General features: G+C 33.8%; 1 protein-coding gene and 2 long non-coding RNA genes across 4 annotated transcripts in view; 2 read left to right on the forward strand and 1 right to left on the reverse strand.

The window, feature by feature from the left end:
* Positions 1-6,397: 6,397 nt before the first annotated feature.
* On the reverse strand, positions 6,398-6,672 carry LOC126880676 (uncharacterized). The gene is made up of 2 exons (XR_007696670.1): positions 6,613-6,672; positions 6,398-6,536 (listed from the first exon to the last, which is right to left on the reverse strand). It is a non-coding gene; the product is annotated as an uncharacterized LOC126880676 (long non-coding RNA).
* Positions 6,673-6,897: 225 nt separating this feature from the next.
* On the forward strand, positions 6,898-7,390 carry LOC126880677 (uncharacterized). Its single transcript, XR_007696672.1, has 2 exons — positions 6,898-7,175; positions 7,252-7,390. It is a non-coding gene; the product is annotated as an uncharacterized LOC126880677 (long non-coding RNA).
* Positions 7,391-8,495: 1,105 nt separating this feature from the next.
* The window catches only part of LOC114335788 (centromere protein J), a 38,893-nt gene continuing 21,948 nt past the window's right edge, over positions 8,496-25,440 (forward strand). Inside the window, exons 1-2 of one of the 2 annotated variants that reach the window (XM_028286078.2) lie at positions 8,496-9,261; positions 16,882-17,195. In XM_028286078.2, coding sequence (XP_028141879.2) covers positions 8,618-9,261; positions 16,882-17,195 — 958 coding nt within the window. In that variant the 5' untranslated portion in view covers positions 8,496-8,617. The remainder of the gene's footprint in view (positions 9,262-16,881; positions 17,196-25,440) is intronic. The other variant, XM_028286077.2, reaches the window with a different exon arrangement.

Below are 25,440 nucleotides of genomic sequence, written 5' to 3' on the forward strand. Positions count from 1 at the left end.
TTTTTAATTATTAACAATTAGCGCTATAGTCCAGGATGTATTGTCGCCCCCGTTAGTGAAATTATTCCGATTCCATTTTTTTGCAGAAAGTTACTCAAAACGAGGTCCTTATAACATATCCACAGGGTGCCGGGCGGTGACGTGGTCGAAAAATTGTTTAAACAATTTTTTATAAACAAATTCACATAAATAATTTTTTCACTTCGAACAATTTTTTTAGATAGTGTGGGACATTCTAAGCAAAAAAGGTCTCTTGTGATTTTTTTCTAAAATTGATTGTTGTCGAGTTATACGCGATTTAATATTTGAAAAATGCGAAAATGGCCATATAACTCGACAACAATCAATTTTAGAGAAAAATCACAAGAGATCTTTTTTGCTCAGAATAACCCAAATTATCTAAAAAAAATCTTTCACAATAAAAAAATATTTTTGTGAATTTGTTTAAAAAAATTGTTTAAACAATTTTTTGACCACGTCACCGCCCGGCACCCTGTGGATATGTTATAAGGACCTCGTTTTGAGTAAGTTTCTGCAAAAAAATGGAATCGGAATAATTTCACTAACGGGGGGCGACGATACATCCTGCGCTAATTGTTAATAAGCAAAAATAACAGCTCTGTAATAAAATAGTGACAAAAATCTCTTCAGGGCCTTGAAGGAGTTTGAAACTTGATTTTGTCATTTTTTGAATTTCATAATTATAATGTTTAATAGAGTTATTAAGCCATGAAAATGGCCATTTTCGCATTTTTCCAAATTTTAATCGCATATAACTCGACAACAATCAATTTTAGAAAAAAATGACAGATTTTTTTTGCTCAGAATAAGCCAAATTATCTAAAAAAAAATTGTTCGAAATGAAAAAATTATTTTTGTGAATTTGTTTAAAAAAATTGTTTAAACAATTTTTCGACCACGGCACCGCCCGGCACCCTATGGATATGTGATAAGGACTTCTTTCGGAATAATTTCGCTAGCGGGGGCGACGATACTGCCCGGTTTATAAAGGAGACTATTTATTTTGGACATTATTTGTGTTCGAAAATTTGATCTGTGCACTATGTCTGCTTGAGTTTTCAATGAGATGGTGCGTTCTTCAGCGTTTCAAGAGCTTTAAGAGAAAGTGGAGGATAGACCAGTTCCAGGATGTCCCAGGTGCACGAACCCCTCAGATGAACGTTATTTACATCTGCATACTTTGCGACCACATCATGTTACAGCCAGAAAACTGCAAAATGATCTTTCTACGCAGCCCGTAATGTTTGAATAAGTGCTAATTCGGTTAGAAACAGATTAAGGGAATTTGGAATCAGAGCCAGAATGCCTGTTACTGCTCCACTGTTACCGAGGGCACACCGTATGGCACGTTTAAGTTTTGCACCAGAACTCCACTTTTTATTGATGAGTCAAGATTTACACTTTGTGGATCCGACACTCCAAAGTGTCCTGCTGTGTTATTACAAACGAGGCTCTGACGACCGAGTATAAACTATATAACCCTATAACATCTTGCAGGAAGGAAATGTCGTTGCCATCTCCAGGACCTCTATCCCCTGAGGCTTGTCTGGAAGCTTCAGTCTGCAGCCTCGGCACCAGACTCGGGTGCGGAAGGCCAATAAGCAACCCATCTAAAATTAGATCTTATTACTGAAACTTTGGTAGAAACAAACCGGACGGACCAAATGTTGACGACTCTAGCATTACCGAAAACACGGACATGATTTGGTCGCTGAGCTGCTAAAACCCTGTATGAGATTTCTTAACTAGCCGAGGCAGTAAAAAAATTAAATATATATAAACTAAGCTTTGTTGGTCTATCGGAAGGAAGATATGATTATGCAAAGGTGAACACCATACACGAACAGGAGAACTCCTATTATGCAGTGGCAAAGACAATGGAAGTCACTAGAGTAGAGTGCGTCTTCTGTCTTCTACTCAGTAAACGAGTCAAAAGAAAGCCATTCTTCATGGAATCTGATTCATGATAGATAGAAAGTCAGATTCTATACCAGATACTGTAATATAAGAGTTACTCAGTGCCATGCTCCCAGGAACACATCTCTCCATGCAGATTAAGACATTTTCTACGAACAACAACTAGATCAAACGACCCAACAATTAAACCAAAGGCAATATGCTATAGTGTTGGAGGATTTGAACGCTATAAAGTTGGAGAAGACAACGAGAAACTGTAATGGGCTTGGGAACGATGAGTGAAAACGGAGAGCGCTTAACAAGTTTTTGTTTCAATCATATCTTAGATTATTGGTGAAAGCATCTTCCCACATAAAAATATTCACAACTTTACATGGACTGCACCTGGTCATGCAAGACAAAATCAATAAATAGACCACATATCGCCATATCAAAAAGATGGAGATCTACCCATCTTGCCCAGCAAACAGACCGACGTGTTAATTACGTGAATTTCTGGTACATTTGTCACCAATATACGTAAATTGCTTACGTGAATTTCACGTGAAAATTTGGTTGGAATGTCACATTGAAAATACGTCTTTAAATTACGTGAATAACTCGTCTTCAATAGACGTGTTATTCACCTTAAATACCAATAAAATGTTTCGGGAAATTCACGTTGCAAATACGTGTTGATCAACATATCTTTCGGTTCACGTAAATAATTCGACCTTAATTAACTTACTAATCATGTAATTATTATCCTCATATGACATAAATAAAACAAGCCTATAAAGTATTAACAATGTTTATTTTAAAAAGTAGAATTTAGAGACTTTAAAACATTTGTCTTGTATAATTATTATACAAGATAATGAACCAAAAATGCTACCGACCTAAAGACGCATTAAAAAATTTGCCAACACAAAACACAACACAGGTCACTTTTTATTTTGACGACACTTCAACCCTCGAGCAGTGAGGTAAACGTTAATACGAAAGGCATTATTATATAAATAAACCCGCCTAAAATAAAACGAGGGAAATAAAGCTCTTCACGTTTCACTTTCACTTTTTGTTGTGAGGAGAAATGTGAGAAGCTGATATTAGAGAATTAGAGGTTATGCTCATCGATTATAAAAATCGATTATTTTTAAATTACAGTTAAACTATTCTACTTACTTTAAATTAGTATTACATATTTTCTTTTTGTTTTTAAATTTCTTCTGCTATTACCTAATTGGTCTTACTAAAAATCTATTTCAATACCAGAATAATATAAAAAAATAATCCTATCGAAACGTATCTATTATTCGATAAATCGATTAATTTAGTTTTCGAACCAACTATGTTAATCACGTATCGTGGTCACGTGATAGTATTTAAAGGAGGAGAAAGGCTTGGTAGTACGTCATCACCGCGCGCGATTTGAAAATTAGACTCGACATCATTTTAGCTGTGATATTTTTAAAGAAAAAAAAAAATAGCAAAAATAGCTTCAAATCAAGGTTGGATTGAAATAGTTATGCTAAATGATTTTAAAAGCGAAATCATAAACTTTTTGTTTAAATATTGTATTATTTACATTACTTTACGTGGAATACATCTAATTTTTCGACGTCCATAAAATACAGGGAGTAAAATTCAAGCTATACGTATTTAACCAACACCGTTGTAAAATTTTGTTTTCAAAAATATTTCTCAAAATTTAACCAAAGGAAGTTATTTCTGTTTCGTGATTATTACGTGAAATAAACGTACCTTTGCGATGTAACCGACATTCACACCTATGATAAAAAACATGTACAATATTCGTCATTATGATTTTATATTATTCTAATGTCAAACATGTATAAAGGAATCAAAAATATATTGGTGAATGATTTGGCACTGAAATACGTTTTTTTCCCGTCATAAATCTCCGAGTTACGTATTCGTTGAAATTTGCCGTAAATTTAACGTAATTATCACGTAACTGGGCTCAAACCTGTTTGCTGGGTGATGTATGTAATAGAAGAGGAGCAGAGATCGCAGGTGACCATCATCACCTAATCGGTACCATTAAAATCAAGACGGCAAGAAACGAAATAGACCGATATACAATTCAGACCAACTAAAAACACCCCTAGGAAAACATATGTTTAGGGAGGAACTGGAACTCAAAACAAGGGAACGTAAGGGAAATAGCTAAAAGAAGATATCTTGCAAGCAAGAACTGTAGAAGAAAGAGCGATTAGACAACAATAATATAAAACAATAAATAAAGCAGCTAAAAGCAATGCAAGAAGAGACAAAAATAATGTGTGTGTACTTTATACGCACGTAAGAAGTTATACTTCTATCATAATATAATCTAACTTCATATTATGATTTCAACGAAATCAATATACCTATCTACTTTAAACAGTTTCTTGTATTGTATTTAAATATTAAACTAATTTTAGAAAGAACAAAAAGAATACAAAAATAAAAAAAAAGATATGACTTTGTCGGGTCCGAACAGGGGACCTCTCGATCCCTAGGTGAATGCTCTACCGATCACCTACCACCGTTTTTGTATTCAGTCGATCATTTCTCGGACATAATTAAAATCACGGTGACAGATACATTAATTGAAAATAAAAATTTTCAATAATAGGTACTTATTAGGAGGAAGCCAAATCCACAGATATAATAATTATAATAAATATATTTACTAAAAACACTAATAATATATTCTTTTCACGCACACCTTATTTTCGCTACATAAGGGAATGTGCGCATGCGCCAGGGAATGTAAAAATTCACCCTTGTGCCTAAAGAAGTATAACTTCAAAAAAGGTGGGCTGAAGAACTGGCAAAACAAGCAGAAACAGCTGCACTACACAATAACAGAACTAGAGAGCAATAGGTACCAAATTAATAGACAACTAACAAAAAACGGGCCCAACTGTTCGAACATTGTAAGATACAAGACAGGTAAATTACTTACTACAACAGATTACCTAGTCAAACCTAGTAGAGAGATGGAAAGAGTATCTATTTTCAGGAGATACTAGCAATTTGGTTTGTCCTGTTATAAAGCTGTTGATGACAATGATGTCGAAACGCTGTAACAAATATCAAGAAATATTGGTCGAAAGCAATGAAAAGTTATTTCAATTCAACAGAAAAATTCCAATGAAGCTGAAGGGAAAATTCTATAAAACAGCCATAAGACCGGCTATGATGTACGGAACTGAATGTTGGGCAGTGAAAAAGAAAGAGGAACAACGAATATGCATGTGGCGGAAATGAGAATGCTTAGATGGATGAGTGGAGTGACAAAGAAAGATAAAATTAGAAATGAGTATATTAGGGGAAGTCTAGGTGTGGCACCAATTGATGCCAAAATGAGAGAGCATATGTTAAGATGGTTTGGTCATGTTCAACGTCGAGACGTTAATCACCCAATAGGAAGAATAGCTGAAGTGCAGATTCCTGGAAGGAGTAGGAGAGGAAGACCAAAGAAGACCTGGGGGGAGACGATAAGGCAGGACATGTTGGTAAAGGGGATTAACATTGATATGACCCAAGATAGAATTGTGTGGAGAAATGCAATTAGGGAAGCCGATCCCGCATAGGGATAAGGCAAAGAGAATGATGATGATTGGTCGAAACCCAAAGAAAACTAAAATAATTAAACCTATTTCTGTACCGTGGAGGTAAACAGTCGTAACTCCACTTTTTGCCGAAATGGAGTTAATACCACGCTCTTGTTATCAGCTTTTCATAGCATATTGTGGCAAAAAATCGTACATCCAGCGTTATTAGTTGCCTAGATAAGGCGTTTAGAAACAATAGCAACTCCATTAGTCAGTTGAGGTAAACAGTAGTATATATCCCATAGAGGTATATATTAACATAGAGGGAGCCTACCTTCCGCGCTTCCTGACGACAAGATCTCATGGACTGGTTTGCTGCATCTCTTTCTAACACATTGTATCGCAAATCTATGATGACATTCAGTGTGAATATAGGCACGGAAGAAGAGGACAACTATAGCAGCTTTACTATGCGTAAGAGTGAAACAGCACTAATCCAAATAAAAAAGATGGTGCCGTCACTTCGCTCTGAATGACACTCTCTCTATGCTAATATATAACTCTATGATATATCCATAGCAACTCCATAAATACGTGCGTATATTAGATAATATGCTCATAGAAAAAAGTGTTGTGTGATTTGGTAGAATGCGATCTTACTCTTTAAAAAACATGTCACGTATTTCAGCGCCATCTCAGCACCTGGTTAAATGGAAGGATACTACAAATCTGGCCTCCACATAAGTGGTCTGTAGCTTCGACATGATAGGTGTGAAATTTTAAACGCTCTTGTTGTTGATTGGATAGGAAGGGTGCCACAATCTAGCCTCCATGCTAGGTAGGTAGCCTCCATACGGTACTTCCAATATTTAATATTTTATTCAATTGGACAATAAAGGTAAAACACAAACAACTTTTGTTTCTTACTTATTTATTTATAAAATAATGTGACATTTTACATAGAAATATGAGTATTTAATTTGGATTAAATAAATGTTTACTTGTTGAACTTTTCCACCGTCTGCACACAACAGCTGAACGGAGCCATTAGACCTAACAACAAAACGCGAAATAAAGTGTGTATTTTAAAACTGTTGGATAAACAGTACCTACAATCAGAAAAACTTACCTTTAAAAAGATACACGATTACAAAATAACAAAAATATCAAAAAACACGACTGAATATCACAAAAAACACATCACATAACCGACCATATAAAATAACTGAACGACAACGAATCAACGAACGAACGAACACGAACACAGATTCACAGATAGCGCAGGATTTGTCAAAAGTCATGTTCCACCAATCACAATGCCGACATCAGCGCCTCTGACTAAACGGAAGGAAAATAAATACGATTACATGTTTTTTATTAGAGTTAGCGGGGCATGAATATCATGAATATCATGCCCCGCTAACTCTAATAAAAAACATGTAATCGTATTTATTTTCCTTCCGTTTAGTCAGAGGCGCTGATGTCGGCATTGTGATTGGTGGAACATGACTTTTGACAAATCCTGCGCTATCTGTGAATCTGTAATCTGTGTTCGTGTTCGTTCGTTCGTTGTCGTTCAGTTATTTTATATGGTCGGTTATGTGATGTGTTTTTTGTGTCACCATAAAAAGCTGATATTCAGTCGTGTTTTTTGATATTTTTGTTATTTTGTAATCGTGTATCTTTTTAAAGGTAAGTTTTTCTGATTGTAGGTACTGTTTATCCAACAGTTTTAAAATACACACTTTATTTCGCGTTTTGTTGTTAGGTCTAATGGCTCCGTTCAGCTGTTGTGTGCAGACGGTGGAAAAGTTCAACAAGTAAACATTTATTTAATCCAAATTAAATACTCATATTTCTATGTAAAATGTCACATTATTTTATAAATAAATAAGTAAGAAACAAAAGTTGTTTGTGTTTTACCTTTATTGTCCAATTGAATAAAATATTAAATATTGGAAGTACCGTATGGAGGCTACGTACCTAGCATGGAGGCTAGATTGTGGCACCCTTCCTATCCAATCAACAACAAGAGCGTTTAAAATTTCACACCTATCATGTCGAAGCTACAGACCACTTATGTGGAGGCCAGATTTGTAGTATCCTTCCATTTAACCAGGTGCTGAGATGGCGCTGAAATACGTGACATGTTTTTTAAAGAGTAAGATCGCATTCTACCAAATCACACAACACTTTTTTCTATGATGAATATGCTTTCGTATGCGGTAGTGGTAAACAATCGTAGCTCCATTTTTATATTAAATGGTATTTTGAGGGTTTTAAAACGGGATAATGAAAAACAAGAGTTCTTTTTTGTTCCATTGTGATTTGGTTTTTGCATTTTTAAATACGGAATATACTATTTTTGTAATCACTTACGATTTTTATTTTGCATATTATAACCTGTTTAAAGACATAGAGGTAAAAAGTCGTAACTCCCACTATTATACATCAGGTAAATAATTTCTTAACAATACTAATACCCAGTAATAGATTTGCATTTACATAAATATTATAATATACCAATAATGTTGAATTGACGTAATGGAAATAATTTTTTTTTATAGTTTATTGACTAGTCTGTATGTTTTGCGCTTTCTTGCAAATGTATACATTGTGGATATACGACTGTTTACCTCCACGGTACAGATTTGTAGAAAGAACTTTTTTTATTAAATTTGAGACTTGAGATAATTCTACTGGACTACGGGCTTGAAATGTATTTTGCCTAAATACGTGATTGATAGCTGCTATGTTGCAATGTTGCCGCAATTAAAGTACCTACCTACATAAAAATAACGTTTTATTAGTCTCGATTCGTAATACTTTATTTTTCATTAAGTTTTTCCCCTTTTCGAAGTAATTCCACTTGAATGCCGTCTAGTCCAGGAGCTTTATGATTTTTTTAGAGACAAAATATTGCTGCCCAAGTTTTAAGTAATTTGTCATGCTTAGCATACATCTGGCAACATCTACTTGTAAAAGTTTCAAATTTGACATTTAACGATATTTGTTTATAAAATACAAACGGAAATCATTTTTTTTTCAAAGTTTTCAAAACATTTTTTTATAAATATAATATACAATTTTCAATTTCAATACTGTATTATGGATAATTGACTTAGTTATACAGAATGTCTTTAATGTCATCTCCATATTTAATAAGATTGCAAGAGTTAAAATTATGGCAAGGAAATTATGACAATTTATTGCAAAAACAACAAGAAAATTCGCAAGAATGTATAGATTTATCAGATATTGATTCCCTGGATGGTGTAACACCAATAAACGAATCAAAATCTCCAAGAGTTTCGAAAGATATGAATTGTGTTGATTTGGACAGACAAGTTATATTGCCCACTACAAAACCCTTTAATGAATTGCTTGAAGATAAACTTGCAGATGACCAGCCATATTTACCACCAGCCAAACGAAAACAACCGTTTTTAAAGAAAGGAGCAGGACTAGCAAGATACAAGTTAACTCCTAATCTTAAACCATACATGTCCAAAACTAAAAGTAAAATAACAACTCTTAATAAAAACCAAGACAAAGATAATTTGACTAGTGAAAACCTAAATCAAGAAGAACAGCCTATAACACCTTTAAAAGTACCCGAAGTTAGTATTAGATGCAAAGCTAAGTGGACTAAAGTTGATAACGGGAACGAGGGTTTTGTAAAACAACAGGATGAGACTAAATTTAGTTCAAACTATATTATTGAAAAAGTAAATGAATTATTCTATAGGTCCAATCATTGTAGTGGTGACAGTCAAATGTAAGTAAACATTTCAAATAATTTCTTCTTTTGGTATCATTGCCATCTTCTTTTGGCAATTCTAGTATGCTATGCCTACGTAGATGATGCCATACTTATTGCAGAGAGTGAAGTTGACCTTTTAGAGACTTTTATATGAATTTAATGTAATGGATAGAAAGTTCATCATGATAATACAGTCGACCCGCTTATTGGAATAGCCTTCGTGACAAGCAAAAGTATTCCTATAACCGGGATATTCTAATAACCGATCATTCATGGCTAGTAGAAATGTTTCTGGACCTCAAATTTGTATACCTTAAACCGGGATATTCCTATAACACTGGTATTCTAATAAGCTGGTTCGACTGTATCACCTAATAAAACAAAAAGTGTGGTAATCTCTAAAGATCCAATAAGGTGGAAGCTGGAAATCAACAGCAAAATAATCCAGCAAGAAAGAAGTATCAGCTACCTGAGAGTACTAATGCACAGAAGTTATGGAGATACAGAAGGGGAAGTTGCCCAATAAATAAACAAAGCAAACAGAATAGCAGGATGTTTTAAACACACTATCTGGTACAACACACATCTACGGACAGAAACAAAGGCCAAGATTTATAGGACAGTAGTTAGGCCAATTATGACAAATGAAAATAGTCCGAGATATCACAGGCAAATCATTATGGCATTGGCAGCTCGTGGCTTTAGAGACAGAGTCGGCAAGGTTTTTTGTCTCCTCAAATAGGCATACCATCTAATTAAAATGCTTCAATCCATATATGAGATTTTTATTTTTTACAATTTGATAAACTTTAAAAAACAACTTAAAAAAAATAACAGATGCATTCATTGAAACCAGGAATTATACCGATTTACACAACAGTAAATTATTACCAATTTATAAATTTCCGTATAAAACTTTGATAAAAGCCAAGAATCATAATTCCTAAATATACAGAATCAAATCATTTAAATAATATTTTAGTAAAATCTATACTGAGCGACTTTGTGGATTACACAGTAATTTACACAGACGGTTCTAAAAATCAAACAGGAGTAGGATGTGCTATGTATGTGCAAAATACCCATCAACATAATAATTACAAATTATCTAGTATTAGTAGTATTTTTACAGCTGAGATTATAGCCATCGAAACAGTTCTAGAATGGATCAATGAGAATAATATTGAAAAAGCTGTGATAATAACAGACTCCAGATCTGCAATATATGCAATTGAAAACACTGATTTTAGTTCATACAAATCAAAAATTTTATGTAATATAAAAAATAATTTGTCTAAAGTGGAAGTAGTATTTATATGGTCAAAAGGGCATGCCGGTATACTGGGTAATGAGAAAGTGGATGAGTTGGACAAAGATGCAATAAAAAAAGGTGAGATCTTAACTCAGATCTTATCAACAGATGCAATAATGACGTCAAAGCTAGATTAATAGACTAAGAGCCGCTATAGGTGAAAATTCTTAATCATTTTAGGCACGACGGGACCCTATAACTTAAATAGTAGAATATAAAAGAAAACGTTTGAACACTGTGCCGTCACTTTTCAGTGGCACATGCGTCTACAGTGGCGCATCAAACTTTCCACTTATGGACGGGATACATAAATTAAAAAATACCCTCCCTAATTACCAGAATTTAATTTTTTTCATTTTTTTAAGTTTTATGTGATTAAGACATAAGATTCATCGTAATTTTAACCCACCACCCCCTTCTCCCTGCCCCCACCATCAAAAACTTTATTTTTCGATTTTATTTTTTTTGGTGGGATGCAATCAATTTTAAAATGTCAAAAAATTTACACGCATAGTTAAGGGTTTTATAAAACACGTCTATTTTTTATAGACCTGTAGGTTGAGTGTACATAACATCAAAAAAATTAAAAATTTTTTTTTTTTGAAAAAAAGTATATAACTTTTTTTTGGGGATATCTGCAGATCTAATTTTTTCTTAGTTTTGTGTATTTTATCAAACACTATATTTCTAATTTTTTTCAGATTTTTCTGTAACGTTGGTCACCTTCAAAAATCCAAAAAACTGTTTTTTAAGGGGGTTTTGGGGGGTTTGAATGTGTTTTTCTGATTTTTAAATATTTTAAAGAACTCAGTTACTTCAAGTTACATATAACCTATAAAAACAAAATTGATTTGATATATTATGAAGTCTATAAAATAGGGAAAATCCCCCAAAACCCCCCAAAAAACAGTTTTTCGGATTTTTGAAGGTGGGGAGACTTACGGAAAAATCTGAAAAAAATTTAAAATATAGTGTTTGATAAAACACACAAGATTAAGAAAAAATTAGACCGGCAGCTATTCCTCAAAAAAAGTTATACGATTTTTTGAAAAAAAAAATTCTTTTAATTTTTTGAGGTTATATACACTCTACCTATGGGTCTATAAAAAATAGGCATGTTTTATAAAAGCATCAACTATGCGTGTGAATTTTTTGAAATTTTAAAATTGATTGCATCCCACCAAAAAAAATAAAAACGAAAAATGAAGTTTTTGATGGTGGGGGCAGGGGGAAGGGGGTGGTGGGTTAAAATCATGATGAATCCTATGTGTTAATCACATAGAACTTAAAAAAATAAAAAAAATTTAATTCTGTTAGTAAGTTCTGTTAACTTTTAATTTATTTATCCCGTCCATAAGTGGAAAGTTTGATGCGCCACTGTCGACGCATGTGCCACTGAAAAGTGACGGCACAGTGTTCAAACGTTTTCTTTTAGGTTCTACTATTTAAGTTATAGGGTCCCATCGTGCCTAAAATGATTAAGAAATTTCACCTATAGCGGCTCTTAGTCTATAAATAAAATATGGAAAAAACAATGGAAAAATATTTCAAGCATATCAAAAAATTTATATTTTTCTTTACATCAAGAACTTCCTCCACCACTAGAATACATATTTAAGTATAACCTGCTAAAGCAAGATATTTCTACTATCGTCAGATTAAAAACTCGACATGGAAAATATGAGGCACATCTGCACAAATTAGGAATAGTTAATTCATCAGTCTGTTTTTGTGATAATGTTTCGATTAGGATTTGAACCATATTTTTTTTGAATGTAAAATTAACGAGAGATATATAAATCAATTATATTACAATTTACGACAAATACAAGTTCATTTTCCAATTAGTATAGAATATCTACTAAGTTGTCATAAAATGGAAATATTTAAAGTACTCATAAACTACTTGAAAGAAACAAATATAGTCATTTAAGTGAAATACATAGGTATAAATATAACAAAACTAATAAAATGAGGTAAAAATAAAATAAAAATCTGTGGCTAACGGACCCGCATCCGCATCCAAGCCATTTTTTCACTCACACACACACACACACAACTTAAAAAAATTACAATATCAAAAACGACGTAAAACTACTAATTTCATCCCGCATGCACTGGCAGGGTACCTGTCCTACATACCTATTTTACGTGCCTTGCTACTCTGCTGTCGTCTGCCGATCATCACCGATCGGCAGATTGAAATTTGCCGGACTTGCCATTCAAGTGAATACAGTGAAATGTATAATTGGTTGCCTATCGACTAATATTCCGTAGATTCTTATCATGTAAATCGTCATATGTCGTTATAATCGTCTTAATAGATAGAGTGACAACCTGGATATCTGATGAGGAGGCATCTGAAGACTGAACAGGCGCGAGTTCATTAAGGAAGCAAGTAATAATAAGAAGAAGGCATCGTAATCCTGGATGGCCCTTTGCATATCCATTCAGACCTCTCTTATGCGCTTCTCCTCCTTTGTCTTATATTCATAGTTTTTAGGTCGTCTTCCACATCATCTAACCATCTCGTTCTGGCCCTTCCTCCTTTTCATCTTCCTATCCTTGTATTCCTTGTCGTTTTTGTATCTTATCTTTGAACATCCCAGCTGTGCGGGCCTCTAAAAATCTACCCGATCTTAAGACAAACCCCCAAGATTCTAAATTAAATAAAAGCCTTTGTACTTTCATCTTCTATAATTAGCTTTAAGTCAAAAGAGTTAACAGCTTGCAAAATATTAAAGCGAAAAATAAACAGTATATCTCTAAAATGGATAATTATAACACACCGCGTATAATTAAAGTGTTTGTACCGTAATCCGGAATTTCGACGTGCATTACAGTATCTTCGGAACTTACGTATATTTTACCGGCCGACGCGGAAATATTTCCGATGCTCTTCGTTCGGTATCTTGAAAAGTTCTCTTACAAATATGTGTTTTTATTTACGCGGCTCGGAAAATCCGATCACCCGTATCTTGTATTGTCTGTTCACATACTCATACAACACTCTGATTCTCGTTACACATTTAGGTAAATTCTTCCCATCATATAAGCGATTCTGCTGATTCAACAAAACAATATGATATGTATCTGACGTAATTATTATCAAAACAAACCGATAAGTGGAAGAAGGTTGCTGTGCCCATATTACGAAAATATTCACTACCCAGCGCTTTTAACAATTCTCAATAACTAACGGTTTTGTATACAGGGTGCACACAAAACAAGCAACACTTAATATGATATTAAAAATGGCTCGAACACCAGCCATGACAGTCTTTGACTTTTCACAAATCTTACGATATCGTACCCTTTATTTAATTCATTAATTTCATTGTTTCTCCTGATTCTCCATGCGCTGTGTTCCTTTTGCACCAGACCATATGAAGGGTCAGGGGGAAGAACAATGAATATCTATCTGGAAGCATTTTAGGTAAAGTGAAAAAAAGTTACATATTCATCGTTTTCTTCCCTTGCATCCAATCTTCTGATATGTTTTTAAGGCAATTATCATCGTTATTTCCCCTTGCCCATTCACAGGCTAATTCACTTTCTAAGCTAACAAATTGCACAAGAATCTCAAAATGACCAAAAATTAACATTCATTGTTTTTTTCCTCTTACCCTTCATATACTTTTCTCAGTATCTTTCTCTCGAATGTCTTGAGTTGGACTCCATATTCAAATAATTTAGGCCTCAGTTATGTATCCTCTATTACACTGAGTATTACAATAGGTATCTTACTATTTTGATTGGAAATAAGCCATAATTTTACATTAAAATAAGTTTATTTGACATTTCGATTTTCCTTCGGAAACCTTTCTTTCTTTCATAGTAGATAGCTATATTGCTTGCACATACCTTATACAGTGTGTTTGCTAACGAATGGATCATATCTTAACCTTAAAATAGGTTAAAATAGGTCGATTTAAGCTAACTTATTTTATTACGAAAGTTGATAACAACCGAAATATAGGGTGTCAAAGTTAAACTTTTATTTTGTTTATTCTTGAATATTTCCTGACAGGCATGGTATAACAACACGAAATTTGGTAAGCAGGGTTTTTTGGGACGAGAAATCTAAATTCGCCACCAAAAATTATGTATTGTATTATCCAGAGGGCGCCACATACGTCTTTCATGCCTTCATTTAATATGTTCAATATTTTTATTACCCACTCTACATAGTTTACATTTATGTACAAGATATACTAAATTCATCTCGCTAAACTCAACCGTTTTTGAAATATTCGCATTTTAAATCTGCGATGCAACATAATTTTTTGCATATCATTGTAGTTATTTATTTATTAAGCGCAACAGGCCTTGTAGGCCTAGGGCTAAAATGTTTACATTTCTGATTACATAAATAATATAATAAATAACTTAGTATAACTTACATAACTTATAAAACTTGTAAATTTTATTTAAATACACTTCAGTCTTTTTATACACTCCTTCACCACCTCTCTCCATCTCCTTCTGTCCAATGCTAGTTCTTTCCATCTCTAAATGTTACTTTTCTTCAAGTCTTCATATACACTGTCCTTGCATCTTTTCCTTGGCCTGCCTTTCCTCCTCTTTTGTATTGGTCTTCGTGAGAGTACCATTTTTGGCATTCGTTTACTTCCCATTCTCTCTATGTGCCCCAAGTATCGTATTCTCTGTGCTTTGATCGTCGTCGTAATGGTTGGCTCTTGATATAGTTCTTCCAATTCTTTATTGGTTCTTCTTCTCCACTGACCTTCTATTTTCACACCTCCATATATTGCTCTTTGCATTTTTCTGTCCCATCTTTCTAATAGGTCTGTTTCTGACTTTTTGAGCACCCATGTTTCACTTGCGTATGTTACTGTAGGTCTGATAACAGTCTTATAAATTCTTATTTTTGTTTTTCTTGATACGTATTTGAATTTCAATAATGTGCGTAATGCTCCATATTTTTTATTTCCTTTAGCTATTCTTGCCTTTATCTCCCCTTTTTCATGACCACTTTCATCTATTTTGGCTCCCAGGTAAATAATTTCTTTGGCTCTTTTGAACGAGTATGTTTTTTCTCCATCTATTTGTACTATGATGTTATTCTCTTTTTCTTTTTGGATCTCTCCCATTATCATATACTTTGTCTTTTCTTCATTTATTTTAAGTCCGAATTTTTTGGCTTCCGTTATTATGTTTTTCATTAACTTTTGTAGTTCTTTTTTGCTTGTTGCTAATAGCGTCAGATCATCTGCAAATGCTATGCATTGGTGGCCGTTTTTAAATATCGTTTCTTGCATGTTTATTCTGCTTTTCCTGATTATTCCTTCCAATGTTAGATTGAATGCCATTGTTGATAGTGGGTCTCCTTGTCGTAATCCTTCCTTGGTTTCAAACTTTTTGGATGTATACCCTTTATTATCCAGAGGGCGCCACATACGTCTTTCATGCCTTCATTTAATATGTTCAATATTTTTATTGCCCACTCTACACATATTACCACTACATAGTTTACATTTATGTACAAGATATACTAAATTCATCTCGCTAAACTCAACCGTTTTTGAAATATTCGCATTTTAAATCTGCGATGAACCATAATTTTTTGCATATCATTGTAGTTACACCTGAAAAATAAACTTAAAACCATAATAAATTCCAAAAAATTTATCACAAATTCTTTCAAATAGAATTTGCGATGCAATGACATAAATATGACAACTTTCACAATCATTATGGTTTTAAGTTTATTTTTCATTAATTATATCTATTGTATGTAACGACAATGATATGCAAAAAATTATGTTGTATCTCAGATCTAAAATGCGTTTATTTAAAAAACGGTTGACTTTAGCGAGATAAATGTAGTATATCTTTTTTAAATAAAAATAATAAGAAAATATAAAATTTTGATTAAAAAAGTATGTAGAGTGAGAGATAAAAAAATTGAATGTATTAAATGAGCGCTGAAAGACGTATGTGGCGCCCTCTGGGTAATACGTCATCTTTGGTGGCGAATTTAGATTTCTCATGTCGGGAAATATTCAAGAATAAATAAAACACCTAAAAGTTTAACTTGGACGTATTCAGGTTTAACTTTGAAGTATTTCGGTTATTATCAACTTTCATACTAAAGTAAGTTAGCTTAAATCAACCTATTTTAAGCTCAGGAATCTAAGTTTAAACTATGGCCCATTAGTTACCAAACACCCTGTATATTTAATTTAACCGTAAACTATTTAAATGTTGATAATTTTGAGTTCAATCTTCTTTGTTATGTCCATGGTTGAAGTAGTATCTTCATGCTTATTAAAATTATATTTAAAAATCTTAAATTTTAGGCACAATTCTTCTAAATATGATAAAATTGAAAAAGAAGATTTACCAGAAAACTTATGTAGTGATAGATCAGCTAATGAATTAAAACTATTTGAAATGTTAGAAGAAAAAGCCAATCACAGCAGCTTCTTATCAACGAATACCAGTATAGTAAAGTTACTAACTAGTACACCAAGTAATAATAATTCTCCTAAAAAGGTGCCAGTCAGTGAAGATTCGAATTTATACCAAGCACTCAAAAGTAATACTTCAAAACTTAATAAAGTTTTAACCAGCCTGAAATTTTCATCACAGAATAAAAATGGATATTGCACAGGTAAATAACAATACACTTTTTAATTTCATTAGTATAAACTGTTCCTATAGTCTAAGATCCGAATATAGGTCGACCTGCACCCATCTGCTTTCCAGATGAAACTTTTTTTTTTATTAAATTTTATACATATACCCCATTCCACGAACATACGCCTGTTTTGGATTACTTCGACAACGAATATTTTACTGTGCAAAATAAGAAGAACGAAAGTAAATTGCAAATTACATTGTTGTTTATTGGAATAATTATTAGCGCCATTTACTTTCGTACTTCTTATGTTGCACAGTAAAATATTCGTTGTCGAAGTAATCCAAAACAGGTGTATGTTCGTGGAATGGCCCATAGACAAATACGACTTGCATGGGTTGCCTGTCAAAATCGTATCCAGAGGCGGCTCTAGCCCATGTAGCGCCCGTGTGCAGTCGATGCCCTGGCGCCCTTTGGTAGACGGGCAGTCAAAATGGAATAGTCTAATAGGTACCTACCTAGTTCTTGTACATAGGGTATTAGGTACTGTCAAGTCCTTTGTACTTAAAGGACGTAAGTATTTGTAATGAAATAATACTCGATGTAAAATACTTTATTTTAAAGAATTATGCACATGGTTTCCATTTTCTATCGCCGTATTAAGTATCTGACAGCTGTCGTTCAGATGATAGTAGTACCAACCTACATTCATGGTTAAGGGAGTTTTACACGAACATAACACCTCCTCCCTTGACCATGAATTACAAAAGTTAACTAGAAGTAAAAGTACTTACAAATTCAGTCTGGTAACAGGTTTCCTTACTCTAGTGGAACGCCTTAAAATGGGTTCCTCAGTTTCAGTTTGAGCCCCAGGTACACTATTCGAACTTTCCATATTGTTTGAAATTTCGGATTCATCAGTAATCACTTCGGTAGGTGGTGGTGAGACACTGTGCTCTGGAATTGATGCCTCCCTCGGAATCAAATTGTGAGTAATGGTATCCGGAATGTAACATGTTGGATTATTTTGAGATGGAGTATATTCCCCAATTTGCCGTATTTGGTCTACATGACGTTTCCATGTTCTACCATCATCTAACTGAACTAAATAATGCAATAACCCTAATCTGAGTACAATAATGCCAAATTGCCATTTAGAATGAAAATAATCCCTCACGGAAACCCTAGTTCCTATATCAAAGTTTCTTAGACTCATATCAGTATAGGTAACTCTATCACTACATGAAGGTTTAAGTAAATCTAATCTATTCCTTATTTGTCTTCCTAACATAAGTTCTGAGGGACTTTTACCTGTAACTGTATGTGGGCTTCTGCGGTATTGCATAAGTAGCTTACATAATTCAAACTCCCTGTCATTTCCCTCACTTCGCATAGCCCTTAAACATTTTTTCAGTATTTGGACATATCTCTCTCCCTGTCCATTAGTTGCAGGATGGTAGGGTGCAGTAAATTTTTGTGTAATTCCATTATCTTTCATAAAAGTTCTAAACTCATGAGAGTCAAATTGTCTACCATTGTCTGTAACAAAAACTTTAGGAATACCAAAAGTTGTAAAAATTTTTCGGCAAATTTCAATAGTAGTTTTTGTAGTAGTATTTTTTGTAAAATGAATTTCAGGCCATTTACTGAAGGAATCTACCAATATAAAATAATAACCTCCATTGAAAGGTCCAGCGTAATCAGCATGCACTCGTTCAAAACAAAATTTTGGTGGTTCCCATATATGAGAATTATCTTTAATTGGGTTGTTCTTGTGCTTATTGCACTCTAAACAATTTTTACAAAGTGACTCAATATCCTGGTCTATGTGAGGCCACCAGCAATAACTACGAGCTAAAGATTTCATTCTAACTATTCCAAAATGTGCAGTATGTAATTCTGTCAAAATTTTATTTCTCAATTTAGTAGGTATAACTACTCTTTGTCCTCTCATAATAACATCAGATTGTAATGAAAATTCAGCTTGATTTATATTGAAGCTAAATCGTTTATCAACAGGTTTTCCTGTTTTTAACCCAACAAGTAATTTTTTTAAGGTATGATCATTTTTTGTATGAAAAGCTAGATCTCTAATATTTGTAGGCAAAGTTTCAATTTGATTTATTTCAAAAATATCTGGCTCATCATGTGTGAAATTTTGTTCTGATTTTATAGGTAGACGTGAAAGTGCGTCAGCATTGAGATGAGAATCTGTATTTTTGTAACGAATGTCATAATTCAAACCTTGTAAGAAAATTGCATAATGTTGCATTCTTGTTGCACTTAAAACTGGTAGGCTTTTATCAGGTGCAAAAATTTGAACTAACGGTTTATGATCAGTGAGCAAAGTAAATTTCCTAGCACATAAATAATTGTAAAATTTTTTTACTCCAAAAATTATGCTGTAAGCTTCTTTGTCTATTTGTGAGTACCTTTGCTGTGTAGTAGTAAGAGTTTGAGAAGCAAACTGTAAGGGTCTCTCTGTACCATCTGGAAAGATATGTGAAAGTACTGCACCTACCCCATAGGGTGATGCATCAGTTGCTAGGACTAATGGTAAATTTGGGTCATAGTGACATAAAACATTTCTAGAACAAATGAGTTTTTTTGCTTTGTCAAACGCAGTTTGACAAGTATTCGACCATTTAAAATTGACATTCTTTTTAAGTAAATTATTTAATGGTTGTAAAATTGTAGAAGTATCTTTTAAAAAACGTCTGTAATAATTAATTAGGCCACAGAAACTCCGAACTTGAGTTCTGTTTGTAGGTATTGGAGCATTTGCAATTGCAGTTACCTTATCTGCACTAGTAGACACACCCGTTTTACTCATCTTATATCCACAGTAGTTAATCTCGTCTTTGAAAAATTCGCTTTTATCCAAATTTATATGTAAATTATGTTCAGATAATTTCTTTAAAACTTGTTCAAGTCTTTGTAAATGTAAGGTATTATTTGGAGCTGTAATTCTTATATCATCCTGAAATATTGAAATACCATCTATTCCTTGTAGCATTTGCTCCATTAAACGTTGCCATTTGGCAGGAGCACTAGCAATTCCAAACATTAATCGATTTGGTTGAAATAAACCTTTATGGGTGTTTAATGTAAGTAAATGTTTCATTTCATCTTTTATTGGCAAGTGTAAGTAAGCTTTCGTAATATCTATTTTTGTATATTTGTCCCCACCTGCTAATTGGGAAAGTAGGTCATCTGGTGTAGGTAAAGGGTATTCATCCACTTCAATGCAAGGGTTTAATGTGATTTTAAAATCACCACAAATGCGTATGTCCCCATTTTGTTTAACTACAGGAACAATAGGAGTTGCCCAGTCCGAAAATGCTACTTTCTTTAAGACTCCCTGATTTACTAAGGACTCTAATTCTGCCTCAACTTTAGGGCGTAATGCAAAAGCTATAGGACGGGCCTTACAAAATTTTGCTTTAGTACCAGGTTTTAGATAAATTTCAGCCTCTAACCCTTTTATTTCACCAACTGACTTTTCAAATAAATGTTTATATTTATCTAACAAAGTTGCAATTTCAAAATTTTCATGAAGAATTGTATTTACCTGATGTAAATTGATTTCCAGAGCATGTATCCACTCTCGACCAACCAGTGAGTAGCCATCACCATCCACCACATACAACTTTAGAGTGTGCTTTAATTCCTGGTGCTCAACCTCCACTGAAACTAAACCTAAAACATTCAAATTATTTTTGCAGTATGTAGTTAATTTAACATCCGATTTTTGTAATTGTAATGCAGGAAAATATTTTTCAAATATATTTTTATTTATGATTGTAACAGCAGCGCCAGAATCAATTTCAAAATTTAAAATATTACCATTCACTTTTAAATTTATAAAAAATTTATCTTTGCAATTTCCAGCATTTACTTCTAAGACCTCTTGAGCAGAGTTTACTGAATTTACTTGCCTGTGTGAATTTTGTTGTGCCTTTAAACAAACTTTTTGAATGTGTCCGACGTTTTTACAAAAGTTACAGATTAAATGCTTTTTATTACATTTATCGGCTAAATGCGAGGTGTCTCCGCATCTATAACAAGCCCTATTAGGGTTATTTGACATTGTAGAAGTATTATTAGGAGAGCTACTATGATTATTTACTGTATTATTATCATTAAATTTACTAGTGTTTGTATTTTTATGAGAACTTTTTGCTTTCGCATTTAAAACATTTATACTAGCCTGATTGTAATTATTGTTGTGAGAAAATTGATTACTATCCTTTTCTGAAGTTTCCATGCTTGCTGCAATTTCTACGGCTCGGTCCAAGTCCAATCCCTTTGTTTCTAATAGTCTGGCTTGAATCCTCTTTGACTGTAAACCAAAAACAAACTGATTTCGTATAGCACTTTTTAAATATGTGGAAAAGTTGCAGTTTATGGCAAGTTTCTGTAGAGAATGTAGGTATTCTTGTATACTTTCGCCTTCTGCTTGTCTTTTTGATTGAAACCTAAATATTTCAGCAATTTCAAGTGGTGCAGGGTTGTAAAAATTATCCATTAACTTAACTGTATCCTCATATGACTTGTCTTCAGGGACCTCTGGAGCTAGTTTATCACACAGTGTATCGTATGCTTCCGACCCCATGTAATGTAGTAAATAGGGCAATTTCATTTCCTCTGGAATTTTAAAAACTTTGTATGCTCCTTCCAGCCGTTTTACCCACCTGGACCATTTTGTAGCTGTCTGGTTAAAAGGTTCAACGGAAAACTGGAATGTAGAAACTTGTGTAGACATTACTGGAGCTGTAGCAGGTGCAACTATCGCAGTTGTAGTCGAGGAACTCGTGTTTGTACCGGCTGTAGTTGGAAGCGTTGTAGTTGATGTAGTGTCTGTAATATTTGTATCCATTATCCTCGTCGCCAAATGTCAAGTCCTTTGTACTTAAAGGACGTAAGTATTTGTAATGAAATAATACTCGATGTAAAATACTTTATTTTAAAGAATTATGCACATGGTTTCCATTTTCTATCGCCGTATTAAGTATCTGACAGCTGTCGTTCAGATGATAGTAGTACCAACCTACATTCATGGTTAAGGGAGTTTTACACGAACATAACAGGTACTCTTATAATGTGAACAAAAATCCAGATGCAAATAGTGCAATATTAAATGATGTCGGAAGCCAATAGATATTCACGGCGTCAGAACAACCTACCCAAATCTGTTAAAAATATTTAATTAAAAATGAACTTTTTATTTATGCGGTAAGGTTGAAAATTGGTTGAGGTTACTACATACACATTACATGAGGCTGAAATACATACTATGTATTTTCAGTATTACTTAAGAAACCAACAACAAATTGTTAATATGGATAATTTTTGAGGAGGTCTGACTCCGCTGAAAGTCGCAATAATTGTGGTAGTCTTCTTCGTATGGTGCCTGTCCGTTCCGAATGTTGGTGATCATTCTGGCTATGATGAATTTGTTGGTTGCTATACGAAATAGTTGTGTTGAGGTCTTTCTATACCATGCTCTCACGTTAGCAAGCCAGGATATTCTTCTTCATCCTGGGGCCCTTTCTCCTTCAAATTTTTTTTTTGTAAAATGCATTGGAGTAGCTCGTATCTGCCTCGATTTCTCATTATATGTCCCAATTACTGCAGCTTACGGGCCTTCACGATGTTGACTAAATCTGCGGTTGTGTTCATCCTCCGTAGTACTTCTTCATTGGTGACTTTGTCTGTCCATGGTATCTTCAGGATCCTTCTGTACAACCATACCTCGCAAGCCTGAAGTTTCGATAGAGTTTCTGCCTTCAATGTCCACGTTTCTACTTCGTATAGACGCACTGAGTACACTTAACATTTAACGAGCCTTATTTTTGTTTTTAGGGTGAGGTCATGGCTCTTAAACACAGAGCTAATAGTCAAGAATGCACTTTTTGCCTTTCCGATGCGACATCTAATCTCTTGAGTATTGTCCCATGACTCATTGATTATAGTTCCCAAGTAGTTGTATTGCGAGACACGTTCAATTCTCATTTGGTTCACATACAGATTTGCTCCAGTTATGTTTTGCTTGCTGATGATCATTAGCTTGGATTTATTGGTGTTTATATCTAGTCCATATTTTCTACTTGTTTCCGTTATTTTGTTCATTTGAAGCCCTTATATGGTATTGGAAAACACTATTGTATCATCTGCATACCGCAGGTTACTGAGCTTGATTCCATTTTTATTGAGATGCCTTTATCAATATCTTTTAGAGTTTAGAGCCTCTTCAAAAATGTGCTTTGAGTACAGATTGAACATCAGCGGTGAAATTATGCATTCCTGTCTCACTCTCCTTAAGATTTTGACCTGTATATTCTCCATCTATTCAGAGTACTGCTGATTTATTCCAATACAGGTTAGCTATTATGTTCAGGTCTCTTCCGTCAATCCCTGTCCTCTTCAGCACTTCCATCAGTTGTTCATGCCTGACTCTATCGAAAGCCTTCTTTTAGTCAATCAGGCATGCAAAAACATCACAGCTGACATCTTTACATTTCTTAAACAACACCTGCACGCTAAATAAAGCCCCCCTCGTACCAACAGCGTTCACAAATCCAAACTGATTGGGCGCAATTTGTTCTTCGCATTTTCGGTAAATTGTGGTAGTAATAAAAAAAAATCTTCCTTTTAAATAATTTTAATCAAATGAAAAGCCGCTTTACTTTATATTTACATGTTAACTTAAATAAAATACTTAATCCATTCCGTCAAAGCTTATTTCGCAAAATTATCCCGCGACACCTATACAAACGCCTTTGAAAATGCCCGACAAGTCCCAAGCAATTTGAACTTTATAGGTTCCACAACAGATTTCGAAACCATTGTCGGTATGTCTTCAAACGAATCAAAAGATCGCCGTCCGTCCGTTGGACGGACAGCCGGGCGAGCGGCAATCTATAAATCGCGCTTAAATGCCAATGTAATTTTTCATTAATCGTTTTAAAGCATATTTTATGTTGAAACAAAGTAAAAGACCCGCTCTTTGGTGATCGGCTCCCCCAACATCCCGTCGCCCGTGTGCACCGCACACCCTTCACAATAGGTAAAGCCGTCTCTGATCGTATCATAGCTATCCTTAAAGGGGGGGCCGTAGGGGTTGAAATCAATATTTCAAACACATTTTTTTTTAAATATGGTAGAATTATTTTATTTTTAAATTAAATAAGCATATTCAGTACAACTCATAGATTTCAATTTGTTTGTTTCAAGGAAAAATATTGAAAAATAAGCCAACAGTGGTGGATTTTTAAAGACACCTAAAAAAACAATGAATTTTGCGGTGGACATCAGAACACATCATTGGATCATGGTAAACAAAAAATTCAAAAATATTTTATTAGCTTCTGAGTTTTTTGAGGTAACGCTGTCGATTTTTGTTTAGTTTTATCGACTTTTGACTTTTTGATATCACTCAGAAGTCAAAACAACGATTTTTTGCTAAAAAGAGTGAAAATAAACATATTTATTATTGTTAAACAAAAAATAAGCGTAAAACAAAAATATATCGACAGCGTTACTTCAAGGCATGTCTAAAGAAAAAATATACAAAATTCTAGGTGGGCCGGTCAAGTAGTTTTTAAGTTACAATGTCTACAGTCTTTGAAAAAAGCAGTTTTGAGGAAAAAGCGTTTAAAGTATTGTCAACTTTTATTTTCAATTTTTTTGTCTGTCAAATCGTACAATGATGCACACCAGAATATCTTTTTGAAATCGCGGAGTAATTTACAAAAGAAAATGAGAACAGCTGTTGACTGTTGTTCACTACGTTCAAGCGTGCTGGCGCGAACCTGGATATTCAACACTATCTCCCTACCTCCCTACTTTCGACTCGCTTTGCAGCAAGTTCGTGCCAGCGCGGTTTAGTGTACTGAGAAACGGTCAACAGCTGTTCTCATTTTCTTTTGTACATTACTCCGCGATTCAAAAACATATTCCGCTGTGTATCACTTTACGATTTGACAGACAAAAAAGAAATTGAATTGAAACGAAAAAAAGTTGACAATACTTTAAATGCGTTTTTCTCAAAACTGCTTTTTTCAAAGGCTGTGGACATTGCAACTCAAAAACTACTTGACCAACCCACCTGGAATTTTGTATATATATTTTTTTAGAAATTCGTTGAGGTAACGCTGTCGAGATATTTTTTTATTTATACTTAGTTTTTGTTTAACAATAAAAAATATGTTGATTTTTGCCCTCTTTTGCAAAAAATATTCGTTTTGACTTCTGAGTGATATCAAAAAGTCAAAAT

The sequence above is a fragment of the Diabrotica virgifera genome, chromosome 2, assembly GCF_917563875.1.
Source record: "Diabrotica virgifera virgifera chromosome 2, PGI_DIABVI_V3a".
NCBI classification, from domain to species: Eukaryota; Metazoa; Arthropoda; class Insecta; order Coleoptera; family Chrysomelidae; genus Diabrotica; species Diabrotica virgifera.